At 43.1% G+C, this 13,630-nt stretch overlaps 1 protein-coding gene across 1 annotated transcript; it reads left to right on the top strand.

Annotated features, from left to right (window-relative positions):
* Positions 1-935: 935 nt before the first annotated feature.
* Positions 936-6,345, top strand: Bsh (brain-specific homeobox). The gene is made up of 3 exons (XM_076897831.1): positions 936-1,461; positions 2,034-2,286; positions 6,077-6,345. The coding sequence occupies exons 1-3, from the start codon at positions 1,123-1,125 to the stop codon at positions 6,325-6,327; spliced, it is 843 nt and encodes a 280-aa protein (XP_076753946.1). The 5' UTR covers positions 936-1,122; the 3' UTR covers positions 6,328-6,345.
* Positions 6,346-13,630: the final 7,285 nt, after the last annotated feature.

Raw genomic sequence — 13,630 nt, 5'->3', positions numbered from 1 at the left:
CCAGAAACGGCGACGAAACCCTCGTGTCCATGGAAACGGCGCGGATGGCGCCGCCCCGTGTGCACGGGGCGTCCAACCGCCGCGGCGGCCGGCGTCGCGACGCCGACCAATGCCTGCGTGACTCGAGCCCCGCGATATCCGCTTCCTGGCTTTGCTCTTCTTGACCATTTGGAGCGGCCGAGGGTGGAGATGATCGCGCGCGGGTGTGCGCCCGCGGGACGGACGGGGACGAGGGGGTGGGTGTTTGAATCGTCTTGAATCGCGCACCGATACTCCCTAAACGTCGACGGCCGGACGTCGCTGCGTCGCCCTGCCTTTTGCTCTGACTCTTCCTTTCTACAGCTGGCCCGAGCTCGATTCAATTAGAGTTTCGCCGGCCACCCTGAAACGCGCCAAAACGATTTTCCGTTCGCGGAGCTGCGAAGTGTGTTACCTTGTTCCGCAAGCCACGCGAGCGCGGCTGCCACCGCGGTAGGATTGATCGAGGGTAGCACGTTTGTCGCCCGGACGCAGCGTGCGGATTGTGTTATGGAGTGGACGCGGACGGAGATCCCCAGGTCGTACGAATCGGTGTGTCTGGTGAAAGATTTGGTGGTAATGGAGATTTCGAAACACTGAAAGCGGAGAGTCATCAGGTGTGTTTCTTTTTAGGGGAGCGCAGAGTGTAAGAAGGTGGTGAACATTGGAATTCTTTTACGGATGACACTGCAAACCGAGAAGCGGGCTAATGGTGTTTGTTGTATCGATCATCTGGTTACAGTTACGGCAGACTGGATTTATTAAGAAGAAATCAAGTAACATGGTGTTTATATAGCAGATGGTCCAAGCTATCCTTTTTATACTTTCCGAACGACGTTCGTTGACTTTATACGAACACAAGTGGACCAATTGACGATCCTGAATGGACTGCCACGAATACTAGAGATCCGAATATTCGACTATCTTTCGAGCAATCCTCTAGAGGAACGCGAGGAAGGAAAATCGTGCCGTACGTCAAGCGACAAACAGTGCCAACAGAAATGAACGAAGTGCTGTAAAGAAGACTTGTGATATCGTTCGTTAATTATGTAACGAGCTACAGACTTCAACGGTGAAAGTTAAAGACAGGTTATTGTTAGAAAAATGCAGTCGACTTGCCAGCAACAACAGGCTCAGCCAGGTCAGAACGGAACATCCGCCAGCAGAACTTCGTTTTTGATCGAGGACATCCTGAGTCGTGGCACTGCTCCGCCGCATTCTCATCACCAACTCCACCATCAACATCTGACGTCGAATCACGGAGTACAGCATCAACAATACCAGCAGTTCGCCAGCTTGTTGCCCGGCTATCCATCAGCACCGCCTACGGCAGCTTTCTTCCTGGGACCACTTTTCGGTAACACCGCGATGGGGGTCGGTGTGGTGCCGGGGGTTAGTGAACTTGCGGCCTTGAAGCATTGCCGTCGACGGAAGGCGCGAACAGTGAGTGAAGCTTCTAACTCCTATTTCCACTCTTCCACCGTTGTCTGCCAGAGTGTTCCGCCATCTGTAAATTAAAACGAGGTTTCAGCTCTTAAATTGAAAGTCGAGAAATTATTGTCACTTGTGACCATTCATCAGACGGATCTAGAATTCCTTCAGAACTTGGAAGCACCCTCACTCCGTGCGCTTTCAGATTACGGTAAAAATCTCTATCGGAATTTTAATTTCGCTCAAATTTATTTCCACATTAAATAATCTGAACCAAAGATAATCTCTTGATCCCGTAAGTCAACGGTTCTCGAACTTATTTCGCCCCAGTCTGTATGCTTAAGTATGCAGTCTGTTGCCATGTTATAAACACGGATTCTACTTGCTAAATCTTAGTGAAAATTAATTATTATTATCGTGGCACCCAGTTTGAGAACTCCTACTCCAAGTTCGACAATTACTACAATAATGCTAATAATTAAAGAAAACAGAATAGCATGTACACAGAAATGTTTACACGTTAGAAGCGTGATTGAAGCCAAGTTCGGTTTACCAGAAAGTATTTGAATCTTTGTATCATTTAGGTGTTCAGTGACCAACAATTAGCGGGTTTGGAAGCTAGATTCGAGGTGCAGAGGTACCTAAGTACGCCGGAAAGGGTCGAGCTTGCGGCGGCCCTTCACCTCTCGGAAACGCAAGTGAAAACGTGGTTTCAAAACCGACGGATGAAGCACAAGAAACAATTGAGGAAATTGAGCACCAGCGCGGGAAGCAACGGCAATCAGAATTCCAATCAGCAATGCACCGGTCAATCCGTATCGGTTACATCACCGGCTGGTGAGCGATGCATTCCTCTTTTTTCTTTTTCAACCAGCTAACGACAAGAAAATCCACCCCTGATTACGAATAGAATTTACGTACGATTCTTCTTCGATCCTGCTAAATTTGATACCCGTGTCGGTGACGTGACACTGGATTATCGCTAAACTCGAAGTAGCGGAATTATGTTAATTATTAGAAATCTCCTGAAGCCGATCACCTTAATCGAATATTCGCTCAGCTTCGCACCAGAATTCGAACCGGGTTAACTTCTAAACAGGCGATTAGTCAGGCGAACGTGCTTTTGGAAAGAGTTGTAGTCGGTAAATGGAAAGTTGGTCTCGTATCGCGAACTGGATGACGCTTACAATTTTCGCGCGTCTCTCGTCGGTAACGCAAGCAGTTTAATTCCGATCCCAGGAGCCTATGCAGTTTCGCAATACGCGTCACAATGCGTAATTACCACTAAACACGCGTATCGACTTTTCGATAAACAGCGTGCCGCGTACAGATGCGGCTGTTCGCGTTGCTTCGGATTAATTATCTCGGACTAACGACACGATACGTCCTATGTAATTAGTTGCTCATAAATCAGACCTGTAATTCCGCAAGACAAAAAGAATCTCGGACGCTATCCAATATCCCTGGAAAAGAATTAAAAACGATAAGCTAATTGTTAGATGATTAAAGAAGCAAAGAACGATTAAACAAGTACTGCAGAGATTTCATTTCGAGACGCAGCAGGACCTCGAGTAATCGTCTCATTTATGCTTTTGTATTCAATGATCGCCATAATGAATGGTCGCCTTTTATAATCCGCTTGTATTTCGATAAAATCTCTTTTTCATTCGTGGAATTCATTTGATTGACAAAATTTCTGCGAGCCGAACGAGCGGAAAATTCGAAAGGACTCTCTATCGATTAAAGAACGACGACGATCGTACGGTACGAAAAAGAAAGGAAAAGGGAAAAATCACGCATTATCCAGGAACAATCGATCGGATCAGCGACGATTTCGCGTCGCGTAATTGGCCCCGTCGTAGCCAGCAGGAAAGTAATAATCGTGGCGGAAAGTAGATCGCGGCTTGTGTATCGCAATTAAATCATTATTAGTATAAACTTCGTAATTGTGATTATCAATTTGCAATCGAGCGCGGGCAGCATGACGGAATTTCCGTGTACGTCAAATAGTTCCCTGTTATCATGCTAATGGACCATATAATGCAACCAAAATTCGGCTGGCAATAAATTACGCAACTTTAGTTAACTAACCAGACCATAACCGAGGTAGCAGCAACTATAATGATTAACTACCGTTGCATAGATAATGACTGCTTTTTGCCGTAGAATCCCCCGCAATTCGTGTTCCCGTTTAAACTTATTATCGCTCCTATTGGACCGCGTTGGAGGCCTCGACTTCTACGATTACGTGTCAGCTTTATATTTCTTAATTAGAAGGAGGGAGATTCGAGAGAGAAACGGGAGAAGCGATGGTAGAGAGAATTTACGATATAACGGAAGCGTTATTATAATGAGGAATAAAATTCAATACACTTTTTCGAGGGATTAATCGATCGACTTTCGAAAGGTGCACCCTTGGGATGAAAAAATTTCGTGTAAAATCGTTTAATTTCATTAAGCGTCGATATTAAATCACGAGAGATATTCAGGGGTAAATTTTAACGTTCAAATTTAGGCACCACTTTTTTAATAGCGTAATACCTTTCAACGAAGAAACAAATTTTTACCTCGAGACAGATTTCCGCCGCTCTCGCGCAACACGCGAACGATCCCGCCGATTCGGGAAATAATTTTGAGCTGTTATATATTTCTCAAGCGGATCGTACGAATATGGAATTAGAATACTGACAACACGAAGGAACAACAGCGTCGCTCGAACAGATCGAGCAATAATTAATAGCCGATAACTGTATCGCTTTTGTACACCCGCACACAGCTTTCCGTCGTACAATGGTGCACGATCGGCGCATGTATAATGTAGTAAATGCCGTGATCTGGGAATAATCGAATCCGATTGCTCGCGTGAATCGATTTAAAGCTGTAACGTTAATATTCGTAAACGAAAATGCTCCTTCGCCCCCCTTGTCCATAAAAAAAAAATTTTGAAGCAATTCAGAGATATGTAAAATCAAGTCATTGGTAACAACATCGCAGATTATACCATTTTTCTTCCTTTCTTTCTTATTTCGCTAATAATGTTCCATGATCAAAATCAAACGGACGCTTCTACGCTTGTTCAAAGGGTTATCGTTGCCTATTTTAAATCGTAAAGGACCCCGAGAGCACACTTTTCGAAGCACGCCGTTCCTCCGGCGAAATGATCACCCTCCTGAGCCAGAGGGCGCGATCCTAACTCACCCCCGGCGACTTACACCGCATCTACTCCTAACCTTCGGCAAGTTCCCCGTCTCGGTAGCCAAGATGGCTTCGTACGGTTGGGAGGGCTAACGAAGTTAGTCGACATCTCCTTGGCAGTAAGGAAGAAGGGGGTTGTAAGGGGTGGAAAGCACGTAGAAGACGAGACCGCCTCGTCGTCTGGAGACTCGAACGGGATACCGTCTAAGGAGTGAAACGCGGAGTCACGCCACCACCCCTCTTTATTTCTCTCTCTGTCTCATCCTCTCCCCCCTTCTTACAACCCTCCGTTCTTACCTCTTGTCTTCTCGATTCGGTCTTGGAGAAAATTAGTCAATTATCAGCTAAGTGCTCGGCCAGACCTACATTCACGATTGCTCGCCACCGAGGGCCACCGTTGAGGACCCTTAGTTGTGTATCGGCATATATCTGACCCAATTTGATCAGCCGATTTTCTGACCACCAGATAAGAGAATCATTGGCGAAGTCTCCTACGATTAGAGTTATTTTTTTATGAGCTGTTTTTTTTTTAATGATCGTTGCATGCGATTAAGTTCGAGGGATGAAGGATATAGAATACGTTTCTAGGGGTGTGTAGAAAAAATTTGACGTCGAGGGAATTGATGGAACTAGCAGAAGTGGAATTAGTATGGAGAACAAATTTTAAAATATAAAGGGATTATTTTATAGGAGACGAACATTTTAACGCGGATAATATTCGTTTAGTACGAGATTTAATTACCTAGTTCTGGACTTCGATTCTCTTTCTTGAATGTTATCACTTTTTTTCCACGCTTTGAGATTTCAACGAGGAATTCAATTTAAAGTTTCCTACTCTATTTGTTGAAATAGGTACCTGAAATCTACCGACCGCATATCTACATTCCCCGCGTAGAACTCGTGCAGCTAATGTTCAAAATTTCCTGCGGTAAAATTTCTCCCGTTTTAGATCGTTTTCGTATCGTTCCATTAACGTTTTAAGCTCCGTCGCTGCGTCACAGCTATCGAGCCTCGATTTCGGTTTATCTGTTCAGAAAAATGCTGCTGGCGATCGTCGATTTGCGCGAAGCAAACCACAAAGTCAGCCTCGTCGGCAATAGTGGAATTCGCGTACAAATTGTTCCATAAACAGAGGAGTATATCGTGACCATCAATTCATTAAGCGCGATTACTCATTATGTTCCATAATGAAGATAAGGTTTGCGCGAAATTGAGTTACAGGAAATTGCGGGACGCATCGAATGCGAGTGAAACTTGAATGGAAATTCTTAGGAAAATGTGTAATAACGATGCGTAACGGAAGCTACGCGTTTAAGAGGAGGAATGGAGAAGTGTAAACTTAGAAAATTACTGAAGACGCGTTGAACGAGTTGATTGTATGAGACGCGATCGTTTAGATTCTCGCAATAACGAAGAACTAAATTGTTCACAGAACGACCAGTGGATTTCTCGCTGAACGGTGGCCGGGAATCACGGGCGAGCAGTGACGCACCCGTGGACTCCGACGACGACGAGATCGACGTTCTGGGCGACGAGACACCATCGCCAACGCGGACTACCAATGTCCACGTCTCCAGACGATCTGGTTCCCCGACGAGTTTCCACCAGATCACGCACCCCCATTCGGTTAGCTTGTCCCTTCAACCGCAACACGGGCAAACGATTCAACGTCAACATCGCTGAAATGAAACGATCCAAGGATGAAGTGTTACTATTTTACACGGGAACGTTCAGTTTTGCCGGCAAAAATTCTGGAACGTTGTGCTCGTGAAAAGTGAACCATATTAAAGGATTCATATGCCATCGAGAATTACTTGAATTTTTCTCAAGATTTTGATTGAGTATTCATACGTGCGATCGTTGTTTCAATATTGTGAACGTATGGAAATCCTTAGTGATCTGGAGAGAAATTTTCAGTGCAATTCATTGTGAAGTTTGGGATCTGAATTTGCTACGCTTCTTTGAGGAGTTTATGCTCTGAGTTTCGGTATTTCCGTTTAAGAAATGATGAAACTATGATATAAGCCTGGCCAAGGGTTAAGACAAATGAATTGTACAGAAACTGGAAACAAAAATCTCTGCAACGGAGACTGGAATAGTACAGCAAACTGTGTACGACGTGCAAAGGACAAAACTGTAAGGAGAAATTGCTCCTTTCCATCTCTCAATTTTTAATTAACGAGGAATCGGTGATCAGTGAAGGAAATGATCGAGTGTAGTAAACGTGAACGGTACTTTCGGTGTGTCGAGAAGATATTTGTGATTCGCTAAATTAAAATTGTAAAATACAAACGTAAAACAGTGTAAGATAAAGGAGGAAAGGTATCGAACGATGTGGAAAGTGTAAACGTGTAATTGACTCTAGTCGATCTCTTCCGACACTTTTTATAGCGAAATGCCATAATAAAGCTAGTCCGTTTCGTGTCACTTTTTATAGCAAAGTAGAAAGTTAGCTTGTGGTTCAAGTTGGGATTAAAATGTCATGATGTAACGCGGTGTATCACTTTCCCCTCTCCTTAATTATACCCCTTCATCACCGCTATTAAAAGGAATCACGATAATTTGAAATGATCAAAGGATAAATTAGACACAAATCCATTTTTAGATTTTTAGTCCTTCTTCAGAATCTTCCTAACGAAAATCATTTTTCTATTTTGTACAAACAATCTCCTTTTAAAATTCTATATTCATCTACACCTCTTTTATAAATAATAAGAACGAGAATTTATAAGAAAACAAACAGTGAAGCAACTTTCACTAATTTGATGCACATTTCTACTACCAACAGAGATACATTACATTTGGTATTTAGGGCTCGTCGCGGATCAGAAACGACAAGACTGCCCTTCGCACAACACTGTCGATCAGTTAATTAGCACTCTGACATTTTCTGCCCATCGTTTAGGACACTTTCGAGGCTTAAAGCGCTTCACGAGCTAAAGAAACAATTAATCCCGGCTTAATTCCCAACGACACGATCGAATACGACCCCTGGATAATTAAATCGTGAATCATATTTCAACTCCTGATCTCGAACTTTCTTATAGAGTTTCTATACGAAGCTATCTAATTATGCGTCGTTCAATAGAATTTGATCAACGATATTCAACATGATATGACAAGTCTCACCAGTATCAGAGTTGTGAAGGGTAAAATGGACCAGCCGATCCAAAGGTCGATATTCGAATCGACGGTGTGAAGAGCAACGACTTGCCGCGACGTCTTTACTACCTGTTGCCGTACGTTAGAGGCTGCGATCATGTCTGGAAAGAAAAGGATATTGCCGTTAGACAGAGGCAGAGCATTTCCGGCGGAGCACGGAGGTATAGGCGGAGTCTGTGGAGCACGTCGTGCTTCCAGTTGGGGTGAATCCTAATACCCAGATAATGGGAAGTAATTGCGAGGGATCAGAGCCAGTGAACGGAGCTACTCTCTCCCTCTTTCTCTCTCTCTCTCTCTCTCTCTCCATCGCGGTTCAGAAGCGTGTACATAGGGAGAGGGTGGAAGTGTCGGCGTTCTCATCCCCTTGCAACGCCAGAGATTCGTGGGGGCGGATGAAAAGGACAGTCCAACAGACATGCACGCACACGCATCGATAACTGAGAGGAAGGATAGAGAGAGGCAGAGCTGAAGAACTGGAGGAGGAGGCAACGGTTCGGAGAGAGACAGTGGTCTCTAATCATATTATCGAGGCGAAATCACGGTACACATTCTCAGATGTACGATGGATCATGGTGTTTTGCGGCAGAAAAAAGAAACCGGCAAACTCGTATAGCGTATTCTTTCGATTATTCGCGAATGATTACAAAGAGTTGGATGGTGAGACGCTTGCACGCAATACAATATTATAGAAGAAAAACCTTCCATACTGTAGTAAGGCAATACTTCCAGAAATTCAAAAGATGAAAGTTAACTTCTATCACGCCCCTAACACCATATCCTCCGTCACATTCAGTTTATGGTACCAACGCCTTTTCAACGCGCCTCCGTCGATCTTAAAGTCCCCATGCAAAACGTTTTCTTTGATGCCGACTCACGAATAAATCTTTTGTCCGCGATATTACTTAAAAATGCGCTCTGTTTCGCGTCAATAACGTCAATGAAAGAAGAGAGAAAAAAAGAAATTAAGTATGTCGTAAACTAATAACATCGTAGCAGGCCATTTATGACGTTTATTACATTTCGTTAAGACGTCTGTTATTAAGGTACTATAAATAAAGGGGGAAGATTCACACGCACCCCTTGCTGGGTAAATGGAGGACCGGGAATGCGACGAAAATAATGAAATAAAGGACAATGAAGTGGCAGGTACAATAGCCAATAGAGCCTACGACGGATGAGAATGAACAAGGCGGCAAGTACAGAGAACCTAGAAACCCCCTAGAGGGTGGAACAGTGGTGTAGGTAACAAGAAGACAAGGGGCGAGGAAGGGGTGACGGAGTCGAAGCCGAGGGGGGTAGCTGAGCGGACTAAATGTAGTGGGCGTGTTCCCATTACTTTCATTATTTTCCGTCATAGGGGTTCGGCACCGATATGCGCAGCAGAGGATGTCGCATCCCGCTAAACGCTAGGATCGCCCCGAATCTACCTGCCGGCGTATCCCACTTTGTCTCTTACTCCCTCTACGCGAGTCTCTATCGACCTAATGCGAATAATGATGAGGTCAACCTTAATGTTAATTGTATACACTGCTCGACGCAGGATCATCCGCCTCAATGACTTTGTCTCGCTGATGCAGATACGTTGATGCAGAGCTTATATTACATTACCTAAGGGATTGCATTATTATTAAGTTAGATCTATTTTGGCTAACACTTGGCTATAGATCGCGAAATATCTGTTACAGTCAGATTATATTCGACGCGGAACACAATGTTAGTTTGATTTAAATAGACTACACGCCACTGGGGACAGCTTAATTATTATAATCAGCATATCTCCTGCTAGGTTTTACAAATTTTAATTACGTTCCACATATTTTAAGATAACTTCCGTTACGTACTAACAAGGTAACGTGAACGATGTAACGAAGTGAATTCGTTAATGACTAATCTGATTTTGCGTGGTTGAGATGCTGATGGGAAAATTGCACAATTTTGCCGAACTGAATTTCGGAACGTGTTACTCGTACACTATCCGAAAGTCGACTGACTGAATCACCACACCTAACGATGGTCTGTAATTCCGTCTGAGTATTTACATTGTAAATACAGACAAATATTAGAGTAAAATCGGCAAACTTTTGATCTTTCGAGAAACAGGCCATAACATAGTTTTCAATTAAACATAATTTATCATTATTGGAAAACTTTAAAGCTTTATTAAAATCAGTGTCACAAGCTTCGACCATCCAGCATCTCAAGGCTATTAATTTCAATATTAGTTTACCTATCTTCAAAAGTGATCGACAAACTCAAATCATACAGTAAATTGAATCTATTACAAGTAGTGAAGTGTATAACGCGAAACAATATGTCATGGGTACATAAAAGGGAAGAAAATTATCGTACATACGGAGCAGCCCCTGCGCCCATGTAGTAATTCGAGCAAATTAAATTACTTTACCAAGAAGATAAAATCTATGAATGCCTCCCTTCACGAAAAATCAATAAACGTTTATAATCGTTTACAACCTTTGATACATTGACGAAAAAGATCAAAGATCGAAAGGAACATTCTTTATCAAATCCCAAACGCTTTTGTTCGGAATAACGTTATAACGTTTTAAATATTATCTTTGATTACGAGCAGTTACGATAAAGTAAATATAATTAAGGATTTTTCCAGACTTACTTAGGTTGAAAGCGATCAAACGCGTGGAGAATTGTAATCCGAGGAGTTAGAGCATTCAGAGGGTTAAAAGTTTGCAAGCAGCGGTTTAGAAGCAGCAGTAGTTCTGGTTACTGTGGCGTACAGGATGGGGGGTGGAAGCTGGGTCCCGGTAGATTTATTCGGAGGGTTCGCAGAGACCCGTGGACTGACACGCGGCGACGTCTTGACAGCTTGTTAGGCTAACGGTTGGGTGCTGTTCATCGAACACGATGCGCTTGAGCCTCTTTACCGCTCTTTAGCTTGACATTTCACTTCCGATCAAACGTTATACTATTGTCCGCTCCTTGTTCTCTCGTTGCGTCACGATTCACGCGTACCCGTGACTCGGTATAGTGAATTCGACATTGCCGAGGACGCAATTTACGATTCTTCCTTCGTAGACTTTGGCAAATCCAATCTACAACACGATGAAACACCTCAGATCGACTTACTGATACTTAATTCGAATAATTATAAAAGGAACTTACTTTACATGCCTTGGATGTACGCGTGAAACGGCTTAAAGATATTTATTTTAAAAATCGCGCATAATCGCTTTACAGATCCGCTTCTACCGGTATTAATCGGTATACCAACGACTTGCAGAATACATAAGGGAGTTAAGATGACTGCGGTGTTGGTCCCGTTGAAATCTGGAGAACAAGAGGAAGGATCAGGATCGACAAGCGCAGGATATTCGCGGTGGAGGGAACAGCATTACTGCCCACGTGCCGTTTAACTTGATCACCCTGGGCAATCTGGCCTCATTTCAACCTCCGGTTACTACGACACTTCCGCTAACAAATAACATTGTCGACGACCCTGCGGGGGCGTTCTGATTCGATTTGCACACTATGAAAGCGCGCTGCTGGAAAGCTGGCGACAAGACCGGGAAGCTCGACGATCAAAAGACCGACAGAGACGAACGAACAAAGGAAAGGGAAGACGCGAGGAAAGTAAGAAATATAGAATGCTGGGAGGGTGGCAGAAAAATTGTACGTTACCGACATTTCTCGCGGCAATTTCTTTAAACGATAAGAAAATATTTATTTGTTCGAAGCGTCGATAAAGATATAAGTAAGGGTAAAACCTTTTTCATTGTTACGTCTTCCAAGAGGACGCTAACGTGGAAAATAAACGGTCGAGTACTATCCTATTGTCAATTATTACAATGAAGAAACTGAGACAGTAAACGTTACAAGATATTTAAGTTCTAACCAACAATGTTAATACTTACATACGTTACTTTATGACTCGAATGCTATGGACTTCGAACGTTCGCCACCTGTACAAGTCTGAAAAGAAGTCAAATGATACAATTATCCTTTCTTTTTCTACGTTCCTCAACCGTTAAACTGAAATAATCTGTCACTTTTTTGGAACGCTTCTACTTCTCGTTTCAGTCGATCGCAACGAACTATTCGAACGAACAACGCGAGTCAAACGAATGACAGTGGTTGTCAAGAGCGAAGGAAAGAACGAAGAGAAAAAACTAATTATCAACACGATACACCGCAACTTGCTAGAAAGCACGGCTACGGCCTAATTAGTCCTGTTATTTAGTTAGGCTACGGAGATGCGAGAAGTTTACTCGGCCGTTCGGTGCTAGAGCCACTAAAGATCCGTATCTTCAGGACGTGTTTAAAAATAATTACCGTGGAAGATTCAGCGATAGTCACGGAGTCGCCCTCACCTTTGTGCTTCCTGCCCTCTGGAGTAGTCTCTCGTTGTTACGGCATAAAGGCAGGCCCGGGCAACCCCCTTCTCTGGTACGTCCTCGCGTCTCTTCCGGCACCGCTCGAGTGGTACTCACCTTTCAACCACTCTATCACCGCGTTTAAAGAAGTAAAGACCAAAAGGTCCTTTACCGTTTTGAGAGGTTAGACACGACTCGAACGGAGTTTATTCGGGGCGACAATGTGGACGCGACGCGCGCGGGTCTACACCTTATTAAATCGGCGATACACCGTCCCAGCTCGATATCACGAGACGAACCTCCTCGAGTGGGACACTGAATAGACGACGAATCGAGCGACGAGGATACGATAAAGAACTAAAAGAGCGAAGGTCTTTTACCGGTTTAAAGTGTCACGAGGAACGCGACGGACACGTGACACCTTTGTCAAATTGGCGGGATTTTCGTAACGGTGCCGCGTGCGTGCGAGCACGAGGGGACAATCGCGATAATCATTCGGTCCGCCATCTAGCACAGTTTTGAATAATTGCTTTAATGGAGGTACATTCGAATTCACATTTGTCTCGTTTAAAAACTGTCAAGTTTAGCGATAAAAATATCAGAGACGGGTGAAAGGAGTATCACGAGAGAGAATGATTTCTCCAATATTTATAGTATTTATATTCGTTTACATATAATTTTCCATATATTATAATTATAGTCATAGCAGGCAAAAAACAGTAGTATCGTTTAATAACAGAACAGTCGTAAGACGAAAGTAGAACTAAAGATTGTAAAAGGAAAGAAGAACGCGAAGGGAAGGGTAGGAGGGCAAAAAAGAAACACGTCCAAGACGACGAACGGTGGGTCTCGAATACTCAAAAACAAGATTACTATTAGCCCTTTCTTTGCGACTACGAGGGATCAGCTTTTGCGTCGTTTCTTATAAGAAATATTAATCACTAGTAGGCGCGTGTATCTTTTCTCTCTTTCGTTCTCAGAACTCTACGACTATGTATCTACTGTATCCTGTATAATCGCGAGAATTTCAAATTATTAAAAATATACATCCTACGGATGTATTCGTTATTGCGCATTATATTGTGCAGAAGTACTCGTAAATAGATGTATCCTCGAGTTTACTTTTTTTTTTCTTTTTTTTATTTTAGGCATTATTTTAAATATCGTTAACTAGGCCTTTCCTATTATACGTGGTACCCAGGGAAGCAGCTATTGAAGATCACTTTAAATACTTTTTCTTTCTCGTATATCTCTAAACTCTCTTCTCTTACTTCCCCATTGGAACAAGCTACTTGTGCATGCATATCTTTTACGGATTTAACGCGCTCACGATTGATTATTTCTTAAAAAAAAAAAGGAAACTAAAACTCTGAAACAAATACCGTCAAAAATAGGATCGAGCACTAATCGTTCATCGTAATAATAATCTTATGTATCTATTTAATTTTATATGGTCGAACAGTAACACTGAATCCTTG

Source organism: Xylocopa sonorina, chromosome 7 (genome assembly GCF_050948175.1).
Source record: "Xylocopa sonorina isolate GNS202 chromosome 7, iyXylSono1_principal, whole genome shotgun sequence".
Classification (NCBI taxonomy): Eukaryota; Metazoa; Arthropoda; class Insecta; order Hymenoptera; family Apidae; genus Xylocopa; species Xylocopa sonorina.
Note: the sequence above shows the minus strand (reverse complement) of the source record. Positions and strands in the feature narration are given on the sequence as shown.

Excerpts from the sequence above, each read along its gene's own strand:
- Bsh (XM_076897831.1), top strand. The coding sequence starts at position 1,123 with ATGCAGTCGACTTGCCAGCAACAACAGGCTCAGCCAGGTCAGAACGGA. Across the intron at positions 1,462-2,033 it reads GTCGACGGAAGGCGCGAACA|GTGTTCAGTGACCAACAATT; the intron begins GTGAGTGAAGCT and ends TGTATCATTTAG. Across the intron at positions 2,287-6,076 it reads ATCGGTTACATCACCGGCTG|AACGACCAGTGGATTTCTCG; the intron begins GTGAGCGATGCA and ends AATTGTTCACAG.